Genomic DNA, 19,748 nt, shown 5'->3' on the forward strand with positions numbered 1-19,748 from the left:
ATATAAAACGATGTGAAACCTGAAAATAAAGGGCAACAAATGGAGAGAGTTTGTGGTCGAAACTCACGTGCAAGGGTTTGCAGTTATCCCTGACATATCTGCCTCCTGAACTCTTTTCATCCCAGTCCAGTTTACCGTGATAAAAATATTTAGTTTTAGTTTTACGGGCCATGCGGTGGGGGATCGTCCCAAGTATCCTCTCCATCATTGCGAGGTGTTCCCTGTTGTCATGCGTTTGAAACAAGGTAATGCCGAGGTATAACTCGAACAATATACAGCCGATTGACCAGACGTCACAAGGTTGTGCCCATCCTAATTCTGGAAGAAAAATAATAAGGAAATATTAGTAAGAAGTCCTGCAGTAAATTTGAATATCCATTTTTTCAAATAAACTCGAATAGTGTTTTCATGATATTTCATATATAAAATGAATCTCGAACGATGTAACGCGTGATGGAAAGACTCACCTAAAATCACTTCCGGAGCTCTATAATGCCTTGTGCTGACGATTGTGCTATGATGTTCGTGGTCAAAAGTGGCACTTCCAAAATCGATTAGTCTAATGTCTGTCCTTTTGACCCGCCTCACATCTATCCTCTTGAATAAAAAAAACTTTCATTGACATGCATATATGTTACACGACCATGTGCGGTTACATAGAAATAAAATTCATAATAACATGCAACTTTAGTTTTTTCATTACATTCTAAATTAACAAAAAATAATCTCCGTTAATGGGATATCAACAAATTAATTTGCACATAAATTTTCAATAATAGCGGAAACTTGTAGTTCAATTTTGCACATATTATGATCTGAACAGTGAAGAGTAATGAAAACAGAATATTTCTGCACACGATCAGGAATCTGAGATCGTTTGAATAATCGATCTACACAATTTTCAGTGAAATTAGTCTCCTCGATATTTCTCATGTATTTCAGCACTGAGACGACTTCTAGTTGAAGCAAAATCAAACAGATGAGAAGAAAGGTGTAGAGTTATAAAGTCAAAGAGCTTTGAACGCGGCTGTCAAAAAAAAATACCGTTACATTTTCCAAAACTAACGACAAAAGTAGTAAAGAAAGTACGAGTAACAGCAATAGCAAAGATATAGTATTTGAAAACGATTAAATATGTATCTTACCTTTTTGTTGTTGTAAGCTATGTCGTAATCAGAATCAACAAAGAGTATATTTTCTGGCTTCAGGTCAGTGTGAGTGAGTTTTGTGTCGTGAAGAAATTTCACAGCATAGCACAACTGGTATCCCATGTGTCGAACATGATCCAAGGGATAAGGTTGATAATTGTTGTCTCTCTGAAAATCGAAAGTTCAAGTATTTTTCAACTCACACCGCTTTCAGTTTTTCCAAAGCAATTGTACGCAGTCTTCGCACAACTTACCAAGAAATCGAACACACTCAATCCGAGCATTTCAAAGGCGATGCACATGTGACCGTGGTAATCGAACCAATCCAGCATTTTTACACATAAGCTGTAAAGAGAAGAACGAGAGTGAAAAACCCGAATACAATGACGAAAGATTGGACGCTATGTTATGTATTTGTAGATTTCCGTCCAATTGACATTTTCCCGCATACGTCAGAAAATAGGTACAGCAATGTATAACATTATATAAGGTGAACCGTTAAAACAGTTTTAAATCTAACAAAACGAAATTTTGAAACATACAAAAGATTGGATGTAATTTACAATAAAATGTTTTAAACAGCATTTCACTCAAGTATAATGTAAAAATAACCATTTAGTTTCACACGAGTAAAATTAGATCGTGAAGTTTTTTTCCCGAGAATTCAACTCAACTGAATCACCGTTCCAAACAAGAATAATGCGTAGTCAAAACAGGAAGTATGAGTGATGTGTATACGGAGTTTATGAATCGAAAGATGAGTTTTGGCAAGTTTTACGGTTAAGCAGGTGAAATAAAGCATCTGAAAATCCGACAATTGTTTTGAGGGAGTAAAAATAGAATAAAGCATCAGGCAACCGTGAAAGGATAATAAATTACTAACTGTTGACACTCTGGATCCTTGAGAGCAATTTTCTCCAAAGCATTTATCTCGAGTTTAGCAGCTTCCCTGTACTTCTCGACGTTCTTAATTATCTTCAAGGCCATCACGTGATCCCTGCACACAAAGATAATTCAAACGCAAATTAAAATTAGACAATCATTAATATACTCAATAGCTATGTCGTAATTTTAATTAAAAATTGATAATAGATCGCTCGGTTTCTGCCTCAGGCAGCCCCTTCAATTACGATGAGCAGATGCCTCGACGTTGTTTAATTAAAAACTGTGAAATCCAATCCCTCCGAAATACATTCCGGATATATAAAGATAATTATCCAACCGGTATTACTGGGTTTGAAAGTTGTAATCGAATCTCTTTTGCCAGTACGTAGTACTTTGTTTAAGTGTCTCTACTAGTCAAAGCTGAAATTTTCGGCGAGTATTTTTAGAAAATCTAATGGTCGTCTTTCAACCACGAACGAGCGATCCCGGGTCTGTCTATTTTCGGCACCTGTTTGCGTATGAATGTTCATATTTTCAATGCAATAGTTTTCCAACAAACGAGGAAAAGAACGCAGAAAAGAACGTGCGAACAATTCAATTGGAAGGAATAATTCCCATCTTTTGATTGAATTTCAATTGGTCAACTGACGCGAAAACCACGTTCGGTTTATGAAAAGTGAAACCAAAACTTTCAGCGACTATAATTATCCGAGAATTTCATTACAAAACGCTTCCACATCTTCATCAACACAGACATTGATCACAATTTTATAAATTAACGATAAATACGCTCATTTCCGTAACTAATTACAGTAATTTATTTATAAATAGTATTCAAATTTCCATTGAATAAGACTTGTAACTTGTAAAAATTGATCCAATCCCATAGAAGGAGATCCGATAAAATTAGTTTCCTGTACAATTTATCAGGCCCCTCAAGTTAATTGTTCAAGAATAATATTGACATGATAAAAAAAAAAAAAAAAAATAAGGATAAAAATGTCCACGCGGTGTACTTTCGCACATTCAGATATGAAATAATATTACAATCAATCTCAACTTACATCTGCATATCTTTAACCTTGACAACTTTTCCAAAGGTACCCTCGCCCAGGGTGGCCAGTACTTTATCTGCAAATTAAAAGAGCAGATAAGTATAGAGAAAAAACGGACCGATCACTTTTGGAATACGTCGAGGCGGTTTCTATGTATTGAAAAATAGGCATGTTCTCGCTCACCACAAGATTAGCCACCACTCCTACTCAAGACTATTTAGTACCGTAAAAAACGAAGATCAGCGTTGGTTCGAAAAATAAAGAAATAGTCCAAAGATAAGAAAAAAAAAAAACGCAGTAAGTGATAAACTGATTTACAAATAGAAAATAATAGAAAGAAGCTAAGAATATTCAGAGGATAAAAAAGTTGAAAAAACTCAACAGTGAAGATGAATGAAGTATAAGAATTAGAAGCGAATAGTCTCGTATGCTATTAGACTTGTACTAAGATAACGACACTTCCAAAAGCGATGGGCCAGGTACAGCGATTACGCTTCCAGGTAGACCTAAAAACTCTTTTCATTCTGATATCGTTCGACTTTGATACGAGATTCGTATCCCTTGATGAAAAATATCATTTCCTTTCTTTACTTTCTCCAATATCAGCTATGTTTTTAAGCACACCGAATTGAACAATTCAACTAAACACGAACCGATCAAACAATTTATACACAAAAACGTGTGCGAGATTTTACATTTATCACGAAACAAACAAAAAAAAAAAACTCATTAACCATAAAATAAATTTTTCTATTCGCTTCCACCGAGCAAATAAACAAATTACAACTTAATTAAAATATATTTTTTATTACTGAAATTGATAGTTATTTTTTATTAAGGATGAATAAAATTTCTTTATCGCGATTAAAAGGAATAAAAAATTCAATACGTTGTACGTATTTAAAATAAATCGTTACTTTTTTACAGAAGAGACTATTATGGATTAACATTTTTATTTTTTATTCTTTTTTAAAAACACGAGACTTTGAAGTATATAAATATTATATGTATATATTTTTGAAAGGAAATTCAATTTTTCTGTTACATATGTAACGCAGCACCATACACATATATACAGCGATTAGTATTTAGTACTGACATTATCAGTTGACTCAATGATCCGTTCTTACGAGAGAGAAATTCAAGTATAAAAAAGTAAACAAATTCACCTAAAATTTTTAACGATTATAAAAAATCTCGACTCAAATCTATCATGAAATTTTTGTGTTTCAAATTTGCAACGTGCATATAAACGTATGGCGCTACGAAAAATGTTAGTATATAATATCCTCTTTTTTTTCAGCGATATTGTACAACTGCATCTGTAAAAGGAACGTTAAAATATGACACGTATATGGCAATAAGAGCGAAATCGAAGGCGCGGGTGCCGATGAAACGTAGCGTATGTACGAAGAAGAAAAAAAACAAAAATAAAAAAAATAGAAAAAAATAAATAAATCATGTAAGAAGAAAGATATACTTTACGTGTAAACCGAGAATTCGAGAGAGAAAAAAAATCAAAGAAATGCGAAACTCTATAGGGTGGCAATAAAAAAAAAAACAGTAATAATAAAAAATTTGAAAAAAAAAAAAAAATGATGCCTTTTAAACTATTGTGAACAGAATGAAAGATAGTTAACGTGCCCGTGTCGCGAAAAACACGTTCACGCCTATAAAATTTGAGGTACTTTACGGCTTGACAGTATAATTACTAATATAATAATTTTTATACCTCGCAGCGATTTTATCTCTATTCATTTCTATTCTTTCAACGTATGTATCTCTTCAAGTTTCCGTTATAATTTCATTTTCTTTAACATAGGTACTATTTTCAGACGGAGAATATCTCAATCTGTATCAGCTAGAGAGAATTAGCAATACTGTTGCTACCGTATCGGACCCCCGTACTCTCATTATCAAGATATACAATATATATATATATATATACATACATGTATATATATATTTGTTCATTTTGGTTTTTGCCTTAAAATCTACTACAATGAGTGTATTCACGTATTCACGAACATCTATTTGCCAGGATGTCGCCGGATCGGTAAACAAGATGGCCATCTTCGTCATCCTCGACGGAGGGCGGTCGAGGGCTCTATAGACGGGGACGTAGAAGTAGCGTGGTAGCGCAACACAACGACGACGACGAGGACGAAGAAGAGGAGGAAGAAGAAGCAGAGGTAGAGAAGAAGGTTTTCCCCACCGCGGAAATGTCGTTTTATTCCATCAATAACGGTTCCAGTCCAGACGTCAAACGGATCCCAAAATAATCGACATTCGTTGATTGCCATTTTCCAACAATTCGTCCACGTCACATGTTCCATAACCGCATCATCAACACATCCGTGCGACCACCAATGTGAACCAGCACAACACGACACAACGAATGCAATCGTATCCCCGTTAGAGGAGCGTGACACAAAACGCAATATGCCACACGCGTGTCATCGTCAACGGTTCACGTGGTTTTTTCATTTTTTTTTGTTTAACCCGTGACGTGTCAAACATGCGACAAGTGGCGTAACGTTCACGTTGTTGCATATAAAGTACGTGTGTGTGGTGGCACAATGAAAAGGTTCGCAGCCGAACGGACAGAAAGATGGACGGATTGGACGTACGTAAAAGTTTAGGGAGATGGCCGAAGACGATGGGTATTTTCACGTGTTCCAGTCGTCGTCATCATCATCATTATCGGCATCATCATCGTCATCATCGTGATCACCATAATCATCATCATCATCATCATCGTCATCATCATCATCATCATCATCATCACCGTCATCATCGTCAGCATCGTGATCAATTATCCATATCCGTATCATTATCATCATCCAGTTGATTGACCATTCGTTATCGTCATCGTCATCATCATCATCATCATCATCAACATCATCATCGTCATCATCATCATCATCATCGTCATCATCGTCATCATCATCATCATCATCGCGTCAAAGGGCAGCCCACCATTCCAATACAACGGAGATGTAACCCAACAATCAGACAAAGAAGGGGAGAGGGCAAAATGGTTTGCCAAGTCAGAAACTTGTTCGGGTACGTATATTTTGTTACCATAATTACCATCGGCACAAAATTTATTCATTTTTTTTTATATATATATATATAAATTTTCTTTTTTTTTTCTTTGCAATATAGGCAAACAATTGGAAGAGAAAAAAAAATTGTAGACTCTGTTTTGTTTTTTGTTTGTTTGTTTGTTTTTTTTTTTTTTTTTTAATGCAATTCATATATATATATGTGTGTGTGCGTGTGTGTAAGCAATTCTAAATATTATTATGTACGTATATTTGTATATATATACACGTATATATACATACGCGATGTATATATATATGTAAATATATACGGTTATAATAACGAGTAATAATCAATAACCGTAATAACCATATATGTATATATATGTGTGTATGTGATAATCAATCATCTCATGTGCAATGTGAAAATATGAAATATCATTGTGTCGAGGGGGTTGGAAGGGGGGAGGGAGGCAATGAATTTATGAAGAAATAAACGAATGTTATAAAACAATAATGATAATAACAACTGATTGTTTATGCAACGTCGAATGTAATCTGTACATAATAACGTATTATATATACATATATGTATGTATGTATGCGTATGTATGCATATGTATGTATATGTTTACCTCCGCGGTCGTACATATTCTATACTTTGTATAAATATGTCCGTGACTTTGATGCATATATGCACATACAGACACGCACATACATATATATATATATATATATATATATATATATATATATATATACGTATATCGTATGTTTTATTGCACATTATACAATATACATAAACATGCGATATGTACAGAGATTTGGGACAGACTATATATACTATATGGTCGATTAATTTCATTACGCGTGTAATTTCGATAATTCGCGATTGACGGAAACGTCGGTAAGTTTTCTTGTTCGCGTGGGATTCTAGACTAGCAACATCGACGTGAGAATATGGAGCAATAAAAAGATTATCGAAACTTGGATTAACGATCTTCCGTTTACACCCGAGTCAATTAGACGCAGTAGTCAATGATTTGCATACCCGAATTGTGGTGTATATTAATTTATCATATTTTTTCAATAAATTAACTGAAATTCAGATTATTCTTTATTCAAAGACATCTGAAAGTATATACATATACATATATATATTGCAACTGCTCTTGAACAACCTGGACTCATTTTGACGTGAAAAAGAGAAAAAAAAAAAAAATATATACATTTTCCTTAAAGTTTAATTCTAATTATAGTAAATACGCAGCGCAAGACACAAGTAGAATCGAAGAATGCACTCTTAAATGTCGAATCAGATGAATCGTTGCAAAATCGACGATAAACAAAAATGAAATAAATCTTCAATGTTTGTAAATCGATTGAAAATGTTATCTTGAGGTTAATATTGAAGAAATTAATGAATGAAGGTACAAAAATAATGCATCTAGAAAGTGAAAAAAGAAACGAAGTTGACCATTTTTTTTTAGTTTTTTTTTCACTCAGTTTCATCAGAAACTAACATGTCAAATATCGAATCATCGCTGAGCCGAAACCGAAGATATTTCGTGGCTTATTTAATTCTTTACTAATTCATATATATATAGATATATATACCTATGTATAATGTATTCGATATTTACGATACGATTGATTTAACGATGGATTTATCATATTTACTCTGGGAACTGACAGACCAAATAGTGAGCGTGTTTTTAATGATAAACTTGTAAAATTTTGCGAAGAAAAGATTCCAAATTCCTGAAGGAAAGATTTTAACTCTGTCAAGAAGCGAAAAAAAAAAAAAAAAAGCTACACGGTAAGAATAACTTAGATTTTTTTTTATCGTAACAATGAAATTTTAAAAATGTTTATCGAGCTATCTATGAAAATAAATGATAGCCACCGTGCGTATGATATCGTAAGCAGGTATAAAAAAACTGTTATAAAAGTACTTCAAGTTTCATTCAAAGCCTATAAATATCCTGCTGTAAGAGACGAAAACTTGTGTCCAGCACTGCGAAATTGTCTATCATAAATATATAATAGCATAATACGTGGATGGAAAAAGATATTAATTATGTATGTACAAAAAAGAAAAATGCAAATACGAGCGCATTTTAATTATATTAATATTTATATTATTAATATTATTATAGAAATGCTATAATATCATTATATATATATATATATATATATATATATACATATAGGGTGTAAATTAATAACTCTCACAGCAAACGCAGGCAGGCGTGGTAGGCGGGATGGTCATTACAGGTGGTTAGTTTGATTTGACAAAAACATAAAAAATAAAGTCTTTTTCTGCAGTTCCCTGTTTATTTTTTCTTTTCCTTATATTTCGAATCTCCGAACTAATCCATAAATATCGATATATTCATGTGTAAAAACTGTAAGGATGGTAAAAAAAAATTGCGTATATGTTACAAAAAATCCACATTAAAGATGTTTCGATTACAAAAGGGTTACGAAAAATACTTTTTTCATTTTATAGTTTTAGTTTTCCGTTTGTAGTATTACAATAACAACAGGTAAGGCTGGTCGGCGAACTCGCGTGCATAAATGATAATAATAATAAAAAGAAAACCATTGAAACACTTTATGATAAAACGGAAAAAAAAAGAATGTAAGAAAGAAAGAAAAGAATTCAAACAAATTGAAAATTAAAACCCAAACAAATGGTCCGCGCGGCAGACGACAGACAACTTACAGTCGTCGCGAGTAAATCGGTGCCCGTAAACGCGGCCCCCCGATGATATTTCGAAGCGATTAAATCAGCGGTGCTAATAATCTGTTTTTTCTGATGCTGATGTTGTTGTTGTGGTTGCTGTCGTGACGATAGTAATTTCGTTTGTTCTTTATCATCATTATTATGAAGAACAGCAGAAGCGTCTTCGACCGCGACGGCGTTGCTATTAACAGGAACATTATCAAGCGCGGCATACTTCATAATCAAACTCTGAATTTCCTTGCGTTTAGCCTCGCGTTCTGAAACCGCCTGATCGGCAGCAGCCGTTGCACTCTCGTCGATAAAAGCGGTCGGCGTCCGGTCGGGATCAACGGTCTCAAAAAGCTCCCGATCGATTTCAACGGGCCTGAGCTGCTGCCGATGAGCAGCGGTCGTCGCGGTCGCTTTGCACGAGTCGCTCCGACCGGTCCGATGAGGTCGAGCCTTGCGGGACGAAGGACGCGAGTCGGCGTGACCGCTCTTGTGCCTGCCGTAACGCCTAAAGGACTCCGACGAAAGAAGAGACGACCGTCGATCGGTTACCGACCGGTGAAAGCCCGGCGTTTTTTCACGATTGACGGAGAGGGGGGCGGACGCGACGTATGGATAAGCCTTCTCGGCCAAAAGTACGCTGCGAGCGGCGCAGGTCGGGGTTACGGGGGTCGGTGACGAGGGCTCGAGCGTCTTGTCGTCCCGTCGGTAACTACCGTCGCGACGGTAGTAACTGTGGTCGCGATCCAATCGATGGGAGTAACTGTCGTCCCGTTTTCTCGACCCATACCGTTCAAGGACCGAGGAGTACTTGTCCTCGAGACGGGAACGCGTGCTGCCCAAAACGGAGGAGGAGGACGATTTCCGGTCAACGTTGCTCGACGATGATACGGTGTTCGAGGGACCGCGGACGCGGGTTGTCAAACGTTGAAGTAGACTTGAGCACGAGTCGCTGAGCAGCTGAGTGACGCTAGTCGTCGACGAACGTGAGTAACGATTGCGTCGCGTTGATCCCTGCCGAGCTGGGCCACCGACGGTCGTCGAGGACGTGGACGACATAGCGCGTAGTTCAAGGGAGTCTCCAGTTATTTGTTTATTAATTATTTACTTTAGTTTCTTTGTTCTTTATTTATTTATTTTTTTTATTTTTTTTATTTTTTTTTCAACAAAAGTATATCCGTCTCCTCTCTGATATATTTTCCTTCCAACGTTTAGTCGCGTTTTATCTTATCAGTTCTTTCCTTGATCACCACCACACTTGCGTGTCTCAAGGTTACTTCAAGGTCACTAATAAAATAATTATCCGTCACCGACAGCAACTTTTCAACTTCGACACTTGATTCACCGCACGTGACTATCGATTTTCATTCACTGTTACTCCTGCTACGGCTACTGCTCCTACTGCCGATGATGATGATCTCGATGATGACGATGCTTTCGAGGTTACGAGCACCGAATGAATAAGAATGGGAACACGAAGAGAAGAAGAAGAAGAAGAGGAACAAGAAGAAGAAGAAGAGGAAGAAGAATAAGGCTATCTGGCCCCGGGCCACGATAACGAGGCGATGCTGCTTCGGCGACGATAGTTGGGCAGGTTACCTACGTAGGTAGTCGGGTGTTTCTCAATTTTACCGATTCAGAAGTGTGCTCGTTGTACGGATGAAATAATAGTGCATGCTGCACCCTCATTATCGAAATACGGCGGTGATGATCCACCGCGCAAGACCTTGGTCATCGTTGTGTAACAACGTTGTCATTCTTCATCTTCTTCGTCTTCTTCCTCCTTTCCTCTTATCCGACGAAGAGTGTAAAAAAAAAAAAAAAAAAAAAACAATGACAAAAGAGAGAACCCCGATGCGAGGTGAACAACAAGAGGAAAAAAAAAAAAAGCAAAAAATCAAAAATAAAACATATAACCGCCCAAATTATGTCGATATTCGTGAAGAGAAAGGAATAATAAAAAAAAGAAAAGGAGAAAAAAAAAAGAAAAAAACAAATACGAGTATCGAGAAGCGCCCGCGAGATAAGGATGAGAATTGCCGGGGGTAAAAAGACGACCGGAGGAGGCGAGTGAGTGGATGATGAGGAGGTTTCGCGTGTTGTCGTCCCGCGAGAGAGATGCACTGAAGATACAACCTAGTCGACGTGTCCCGACCCGAACCGCCCCGCCAAATACTCTGTGGTACTAAAAATACCGGCCAGCCAGGAGGAGAACTGCTTCCAACCAAACAACGTGTCCTCTAGGCAGCACTGTAGTCGACGAGGAAGGCCGCCACCACCTCCACCACTACCGTCGCCATCGTCACCGTCACCGTCGCCGTCGCCGACGGTCGTGGTACTGGGATTACGTAAATTATACTTGCCAACTTATTTTAAAACCTTTTTCCCCACCTTCGTTTCTTTTATACTTTGCTTTAATTTTATTTATTCACGAGTATCGTATGATAGAAAAAATACGTTTTCAAACTTTTACGACTTTTTTTTATAATCGATCGATCGATTTCTTTCTTTTTTTTTATTTTCAAATTTATTCATTTATTTTTGTTTAAATTCTTTAATCAAGATTTAGAATTATGAGCTTTTTTTTTTTTTTTATTGTAAATTCATCGTCATAACTGAATTAACGAAGATAAGATGTAAAACGTCATTTGAGTTCGTTTTTCTCGAATTCAAGTGATAGAAAAGAAAATTCTCACTAGGTACCCCCTGGTAACATGAAATTTTTTTAGCATTTTTACGTATTTCGCATATCCCACTTTTACGGCCACAATGATCGTTCGTTAACTTCTATCCTTCGAACTAGGTACAAAGAATAACAACTAGCGGGATTATTTTTGCAAACTATTCGCGTAACACCCAACGTCGCAAACACAGACGTTTACTGATCTGTGAAATCCAGAAAATTTTTATAACTCGACAAAAGACAACGAAGAACTCTAGAAAAAAAGAAGAAAAAAAAACATTCGAACGAAGCTGAAAAAATCGAACATATTCAACCGAGTTTGAATAAATAATTTATAATCGAAAGTAATAATCGCTGGGACGTTTTATAACATTTTCACATGAAGCCAGAATAGCTGTCAATGAAAAAGTTTTGGCAAACGATTCGCTGTTCGTTTCGTTCCGACTACGTGTATAAACTACCGCGATAAATTATACCGCATTAAAATAATTTACAATCAACTATCAAGCAACTATTAACAGATTCTCGACACAAGGCGTGAACATATTAGGCATGTGCGCAGTACGATTAATTAATTTCACGTTCGAAATTTAACGGACCGTAGTTATTGACATCCTCTCTCCATCGTTATAGAACCGATAAAACCCCGCTGCACATATTATTTGGATATTATCAACTACTAAACATAATAAACAAAGAGCGACGTGCACAAATACTACTCACAAAAGATCCAAACATTATCTCTGTAACCGCGACTCGAGTAACGTAGATTAGTGAATGTAATGCGGTATAAACAGAGTTCAAAGTTCGTGAAAATTGATAAGAATATATATCTATATGTATATATCTATATGTATATAGGCAATGTGACTCACAAAATATGTTACAAATTGTACACAGTTGATAAAATAATTGTCAAGAAAATATAATCCAACTTCAATCGTTCGACAAGTAACTCTATGTCTAAACTTTATTGTATTTCTATCTTTTTTGATTACACGTTAATTTTGGAAACACTGCGTTTCAATGGATATAAATAAATGAAAGAAAAAAATTTTTGAGAAGGATTATTGAAAACCTTAAGTTACATGGCGAGAAAATAGTGTCGACAACTAATCTCTGACAATCGTGATGATATTTCCCCAAGAAAAGTTCTGACGATAAGTGAGAAGCATAAAGCAAGAAGGCACAGAATCCAGTTTTTCAAGTAACGAACGACAAGCTCAAGCATAATAAATTCACATATCCAACACACGACATCAATCGTTTTAGCGCATAAAGATTCGCGCGCAATTGGCGCTAGTTGACGACTTTGTTGATAGAAATTGAATTATTTATAGGCACGAGGAGGAGACGACGACAGCATTACCACCACCACTACCACCACCACCACCACCAGCAAGGTCATGGATAGTTTCCGCGGTCTATACGCCATTAAGTATATAAGTATGAAGAATCTCCTCACCCCCTTTCTCTCTCTTTCATCCCAAAAGCAGATAAACATCTTACATCTATCTGTCTATCTATCTATCTATCTCTAATTTCTTAAACATGTTATCATACGAGAATAAAACAAAGAGATTTAATCCCGAGAGGGTTTATCAATTGATACGTAATAGGTGAAATAAAACTGTATATTAACACTTACATAACGGAATCGTGGATAATCTATGCGAAGAAATAGGTCAGCAGATATATTAACAACGTTTTTTAGAGCCCTAGATATATGCGCGGTGGTTCCCAACGCGACGGCAAACATTTCGGACTGCAATAATCGTAGGAAGTTGCTGAATAGATAAAATAATAACGATCTTCTTATCTTGCGAATATCACTAATTCACTTTCGTCCTTCTTCAATCGAATCTATTAATATTTAATAGTCGTAAAACGCGAAGAAAGTTCGGTTTACAATTAATACTGACTGGGGGATGGACTCTCGACGTGCCTCTGCATCAGAGGCATCGCCTGCAACTGAATAATCTACGATTTCTCGTTTAAGAAATATTTAACTAGTAAACGACTTGTTATTATCATCATATTTAATGTTATCGTATACACGGTTTACACTTTCGTTACAACTCGTCGTTATCGTATTATGTATATATAATTAGAAACGCGGTATGTATACATACATACATATATATATATATATATGGAAAAAATTTGTTGCATTTACATGCACGACGGCAATTCAATGAACCGAACTTTTTTCAAGTAAAAAATTACGTCGATTGCGGCATTTAAAAAGTTCTCAAAGAATATTCGCGAACTTAATTTCAACAGGTTTCTTTTTTTCTTCGTGATACCGATCGGGGAAGTTTATTTTATTTTTATTTTTTTTTATTTTTTTTTCAAGCTTCCGTCTCTGGATATAATTTCATTTTCCTACACACACCGAGGTTTTCACGGGATTCTAATAATTGCTGTCTATATATTTTCAGTGATCAAGTTCTCTTATATATATATATATATATATATATATATATATATATATATATATATATATATATAACTATGATATTATTTACGATAATGAATCTTATTTTTCTGAAATTTAATATTAAATAAACAAACAAGTAAGAATTATTCAAGCCGACCGAATATTTTCACAAAAAGTGAGTTCCTTGGTTTTCAATACAAAATACACAATATTTATATTGAACCGTATGATGTGGTTAAGTTTAAATATTTTGTTGTTATTGTTATCATGAGAATGAAGACCTTTCAGGTCTGGTATAATAACGCAGATAAGTCGAGAACCAATTGAGTTATCGCGGTGAAATTTATCGGTTATTTACGACCTCAGAAATTCTTACTTGGACTATAATTCGAATGAGAGATGATGAAGCCAAAATCAGTAAAAAGTTTGCACAATATCGAAATTTATAAACGAATTTGGTAAGAGCTTGACGAATTCGGAAGGAAAATTTTAAAGCGTTGCGAACACGACGTAGTTAAATTTCTACTTCTATTTTGAAAAATTTCACAGTAAATTCAGTATAAAAACATACAAGTGTATCAAAAACTTGATTACCTGTGTAAATCACATGAATTAAATCTAATAATAAACATATCGCGAATGCATAAACAGAATAACGATCTTAGCGATCGATATTTCCGTGAAAAATAAAAAAAAAAAATTATATTAAAAAAATACAAATAAGCAAGAATTTGCGTATTTATTTTCATTAATTTTGCGGATGCGTAAGATATGTTCGTTTTAAAAATATTACTTGTAAATTCCACTAGCAGATATTTACGTCAGATGAAAGAAAGATTAGTAAGTATCAATGAAGATAGGCGGTCAGTCGAAGTTTATTAGTAACTCAACGTAACGAATGTAAAATTTGCTCTATGGCGGCAAAAACTTTGCTTAAATTTCTCAAAACTTTTATCTTTCATCTTTGAGAATTATCTTCGATATTAGAAACATAACAGGAATTGTAGGTTTGAAACATCCTGCATTTAAAGCCTTTAAACCAAGTGAAATTCTTTAACGTTAATTCCTTCAGGTTCTTTCAGCAGATAAATTATTATTATTTTGTTACTGTTATCATTATTAGACCTTCTCTGAATAATTTCCAATTATCTCAATAATTATCTGAATTGATTATAAGAAAATGTATTGCAACTTGTATTTGAACAAAATACAAGACTTTACATTAAAATATTAAATAATAAAACAAAGAAATGCAAAAACTTTCCATCAACTTCAAAATTGTACATTTCAATTCTGGCAACAAGTACCTACAAGTAATACCCAAAGTTTCGATTAAAAGTGTGCTTCGTTAATTATATAGAATAGATAATCGCGTTTTCTAGTCCCATTCCGCAAACCTGAATTCCATTCGTTTATTTATTTGTACAATGATGTTGAATAGAGTCGCTGTTGAGTAAACGATTTCGTTTTGTACCCTGACGATAATCTAGCCTAGCCTAGCCTAACCTAACTCAACCCAATCTAAATTTTCCATCGACTTTATGTATCCGAAACATTCGAATAATTTCAAAACCGTTTCAAGATGAACTGTGAGCCTTCGCACTACTCTCACTCCTTTTTTTCTTCTCTCTCTTTTTTTACGAACGATCTCATTGGAATTCACCCTTCTATAAATAAGCACCGGAGTGTTAAATCGGAATCTAGCTAGGGCGAAGAAGCACATCGAAAGCTTTAATGCGTAGCAGCAACGCAACTCACAATCAGACATCTGCATTCTTTGTGTTTTCCACCCTTCAACGTGAGAAACCGACAACGATTATGCAAACTTGAAATTTAACCAAAAGTAGAGATTTTTAAATTTAGTATTCAAAACAAAAAAAAAAACAATTTCAGCATCGCATGCAGAAAATATCGAAAGAAAATTACGTGTTTAAACGGTAAAATAAAGAGTAGAAAAATTTCGCCTCTTTCCTTTAGACAGTTTTTCAAAAACAATATTAAAACAGCATATCGTTTAATAAATCGATAAATTTTTTTAGCCTTTACTTTGTCTATATTTCCGGTTATTGGAACAAAAAGAGAAAAAAAAAAAAGAAAAAAAAAAACCGAAAAGCGAAAGTGCGTGTGTGTTTGTTTGAGTATTGAATTTGAAACCCGCGATGAAAAATGAATAAAAAAAAAAGAAGAAAAAGCAACAACTTTCCCTACGTGAACAACACAGACACAGTGTATATAATCTTCAATAAAATTCACTTTAAAATCAAAACCCTACTGTGAACGATTAATATCTCTTAACAACAACAACAACAACACTTTGCGAAACTCTTATTAACCACACAAACATAATACGCGTCGTAGGTATATGTGCAGATAAAGTGAACCAAAAAAATGTCAAAATGTGGGTTAAAAAAAAAAAAGAAAGTCTAAAATAAAAACGCATAACGGCTTTAGTCAAAGCGAGCGCTACCTCGGACGTAGAATTTTCATTTTCGGATTCGGGCGTAACGTCGATTCGGTTCGTTTCTATATCAATGTTGTCCGATGTCCGTGCATACGCGTTGTCGTCGTAGATAACCGGAGGCTGCTGACAAGGTTGCGGCAGCCTCCAGCCTGCCACCCAGCTAGTGTCAGCAGCTGTGACAGACGGAGACTGTGACGGCCACCACGAAGACGGTTCTTGACGATTCGACATCGTCGATGAGGATCCGATACTCGATGGCGGCGTGCCTTGGCCCATCAGAGCCCCCCATCTTGCATCGAGATTCGCCATATTTTCGATAACGATTTAAAATATCCCTTTCCCGCGCTCCTGCACTGCAGCCCTTCAAATTCTTCCCTCGATAATACAGTCGAACCCTTCACAAATATTTCCTCCCCACTTCTCGGAGAGGATTAAAAACTGAACCGTCATCGATCGACTCGTATTTTCCAACTTGTTGTTTTTTTTTTTCTCTTTCTTTTCTTTTTTCAAGAATCGACGATATCAAAAAAACAATATTTTCACCACATATACCCGTATCACCACCGTCGTTTCATTTCGTACGACATGATAATCGAAACAAACTAAATTAAAATTAATCGAGTTCGTCTGGTATAACCGCGAGATTGTTTCGCGGTTAAATTTTACACTTTCGATGCCGGTATGCTAATTACCGAATATACGTATATAGTTTAAATTTTCTTCCTTCTTGATATTTTGTTGTTGTTTTTATTTTTCTTTTGTTTTTTCTTGCGTTCATTTATAGTTCCTTTTTTTCTTTTCTTTTTTTATTTTTTTCTTTTCGTTTTTAATTAATTAATTAATTTATTTGTTTCTTCCTTTTTTTTTTCCCCCACGTCTTCTTTCTATCTTTCTTCTGTTTATCTTCGTTCGAAAGTTTGTCTCTCGCGCAACCCCAGACCGACGAGAGGTGTAACGCGATGCTTATTTGAGTAATATAAAAAATGATATCCCTCGAAGCAGAGCGTTGTTGTCGAGTCAAGTTAGTTAGTTTAGTTTAGTTTAGTTAGTTAGTCAAAGGTTCGCCGTCTCGTTGCAGGGCTGCTGGTGTGGTCAACCTCCGGCGAGCCGGCTAGCCGGTAAGATCTTGCTCGACGCTGCTCCGGCCATCTGGCACAAGCTCGCACTGAACGCTGCAAAACGCGGCTGACGAGTTTCATCGAAAATAGCCACCGTTCGAAAATAGATACGAAGAAAGAACGAACCATCGCCAACCAACAAGTCGTCAGCACCACCACCGGCAACAACGTCGAAGACGGTGGAAATTGCATCTCCGCGATATACCACGTTTTTTTTTTTTAAATTTTTTTTTATTTATATGTTTATTTATTTATTTTTAGGGGGTCGGACGGGAGGGGGGGTTCCCATAATCGTCTGATCGTTGATTCGCTCTCGTAATGAAGATCTTACGATTGACTTTTAAGAAACGCGCTGCGACAAAATTAGTTCGAGAAGGAAGAAGAAGAAGAAGAAGAAGAAGAAGAAGAAGAGAAAGAAGAAGAAGATTTTTTACCATTAACCTGAAATTTTCGCTCGCAGTTCAACTCTTAACTCGATTAATGTATAACGGAATAATTTTCAGTTACGAAGTTGAAATCGATGGCAATCGCACTTCGAACAGTTATATTATACAAAACAGAAACGCACGCGAGCGCTGATAACTATAATGTAAAACAGATCATCAATTTCATATATCTACTTACATATCGTTAAAAGTTTTAATAATACAAACATTTTGCAACTAGTTAGGAATCTTTCTTTTACTTGGGAAAAAAAAAAAAAAAAATCACTTCACTACGTGCAGAAGTACATTTTGGATTAAAAAAAAACCGTCGATGATGGAAAAAAAATTCTACTAGATTCACAGAAATTGCATGTTTCAAAAACAAATTTCACCGTCGAAAAATTTTCTACATTCTTTCAATACAATATGCAATTAATATCCTGTTGCATCCAAGACGTTTGTGAATATAAATTTTTTTTTGCTGTAAATAGGAATTCCTTCCACTTTTCACAACAACAATAATAATCCTTGATATTGCAAGGATATAGCACGATCAGTAAATTATTTGTAAAACGAATTTTCACAAGACTTTCCCTGATTCTTGTTCTCACTTATAGATTGAAATAAATTTTTTTTTCTTCTAATAATAACAACATGACAAAAACTTTCGTTCTCCCCCCTCTTCCAATTAGCCAAAGGTCAAGTAATAACAATATTAACGTATAAGGGTTGAAGAAAAAAAAAATTTTCACGATCATCGTGATGACCCAATCTACCACGCATCCTGCAGCCTTTGAAGTGTCTCTATCATATTTCCTTTCATAAATTCACATAAAATACATACATATATGTATATATATTTATAAACTAATTAGCCAGTGTTCGAGTATCAAGAGCAGTAAACAAACGCACAAATATATGTATACATACCTCTATAAAATAAAAAATAAAACAGTTTAGAATAAAATCGACGTTTCCATCCTATTAATCGTGTCGACCGATACCGCTGTACGAAAAAAATCTTTAAAAAAAAAAAAAACACAACAAAAAGAAACAGCGTATACATTAACACGACGATAATCGACCTTTCTAACGCGAATCGAAGTGAATGACTATATTACAATAATAATAAAAAAAAAAGAAAAGATTAACCACAATGATGAAGGTGGAGGGGGGAAAGATGGGGAAAAAAAACAAAAAAAAACAACAAACAAGAGAGCAACGATGACTTGGGGGGGGGGGGGGGGGGGGGGGGTATAAAGAGACACGGATTTGAGACTGACCTGACTCCTGGATGAGGGTGATCTGTGGCGATGTCGAGAGGGTTCGTGGCTCGGCGATGCGGATCCATGATGACGATGGGCTCGCGTCCGGCGACTCGATCCACCCGGTGCATGATGGGCTCGCTCTCTGTGCTGCGTGTGCTGAGTATGCTGAGTATGCTGGGCATGCTGAGTGTGCTGACGTCCGCTCGACGGCGAACGACGGTGACTCCGTTTGTAACGACGCTCGACGCTCGTTCCCCTTTCGTGTTGAGCCCGAGACCTCAGCACCCTTTCGTCACTGAAATTAGAGAAAATTATAAGAATGAATAAATTTCTTTTTGTTTTATTTTTGGTAGATAAAGTTCCGATGGATTGAATTTTATTGCAATTGTTTTCAATCAAGCTTGACTGTAGATTGAAACTTCATATTCGATTCGATTTTTTTTTTTTTTTTTTTTTTTTGTCCTCTCTCTTTTAGTCATTA

At 35.6% G+C, this 19,748-nt stretch overlaps 1 protein-coding gene across 9 annotated transcripts in view; it reads right to left on the reverse strand.

Moving 5' to 3' along the window:
• Positions 1-19,748, reverse strand: part of LOC124406899 (serine/threonine-protein kinase Doa) — a 47,203-nt gene that overhangs the window by 1,733 nt on the left and 25,722 nt on the right. For 7 of the 9 annotated variants that reach the window (XM_046882592.1, XM_046882577.1, XM_046882608.1 and 4 more), the window contains 8 exons: positions 19,283-19,562; positions 5,117-5,195; positions 3,098-3,164; positions 2,032-2,145; positions 1,403-1,493; positions 1,146-1,316; positions 468-597; positions 68-318 (listed from right to left, as the gene is read on the reverse strand). In XM_046882592.1, coding sequence (XP_046738548.1) covers positions 68-318; positions 468-597; positions 1,146-1,316; positions 1,403-1,493; positions 2,032-2,145; positions 3,098-3,164; positions 5,117-5,195; positions 19,283-19,562 — 1,183 coding nt within the window. Of the gene's footprint in view, positions 1-67; positions 319-467; positions 598-1,145; positions 1,317-1,402; positions 1,494-2,031; positions 2,146-3,097; positions 3,165-5,116; positions 5,196-8,863; positions 9,950-16,462; positions 16,961-19,282; positions 19,563-19,748 lie in introns of those variants that run through there. The other 2 variants (XM_046882633.1, XM_046882568.1) reach the window with 2 other exon arrangements.

The sequence above is a fragment of the Diprion similis genome, chromosome 1, assembly GCF_021155765.1.
Source record: "Diprion similis isolate iyDipSimi1 chromosome 1, iyDipSimi1.1, whole genome shotgun sequence".
In the NCBI taxonomy this organism is placed as follows: domain Eukaryota; kingdom Metazoa; phylum Arthropoda; class Insecta; order Hymenoptera; family Diprionidae; genus Diprion; species Diprion similis.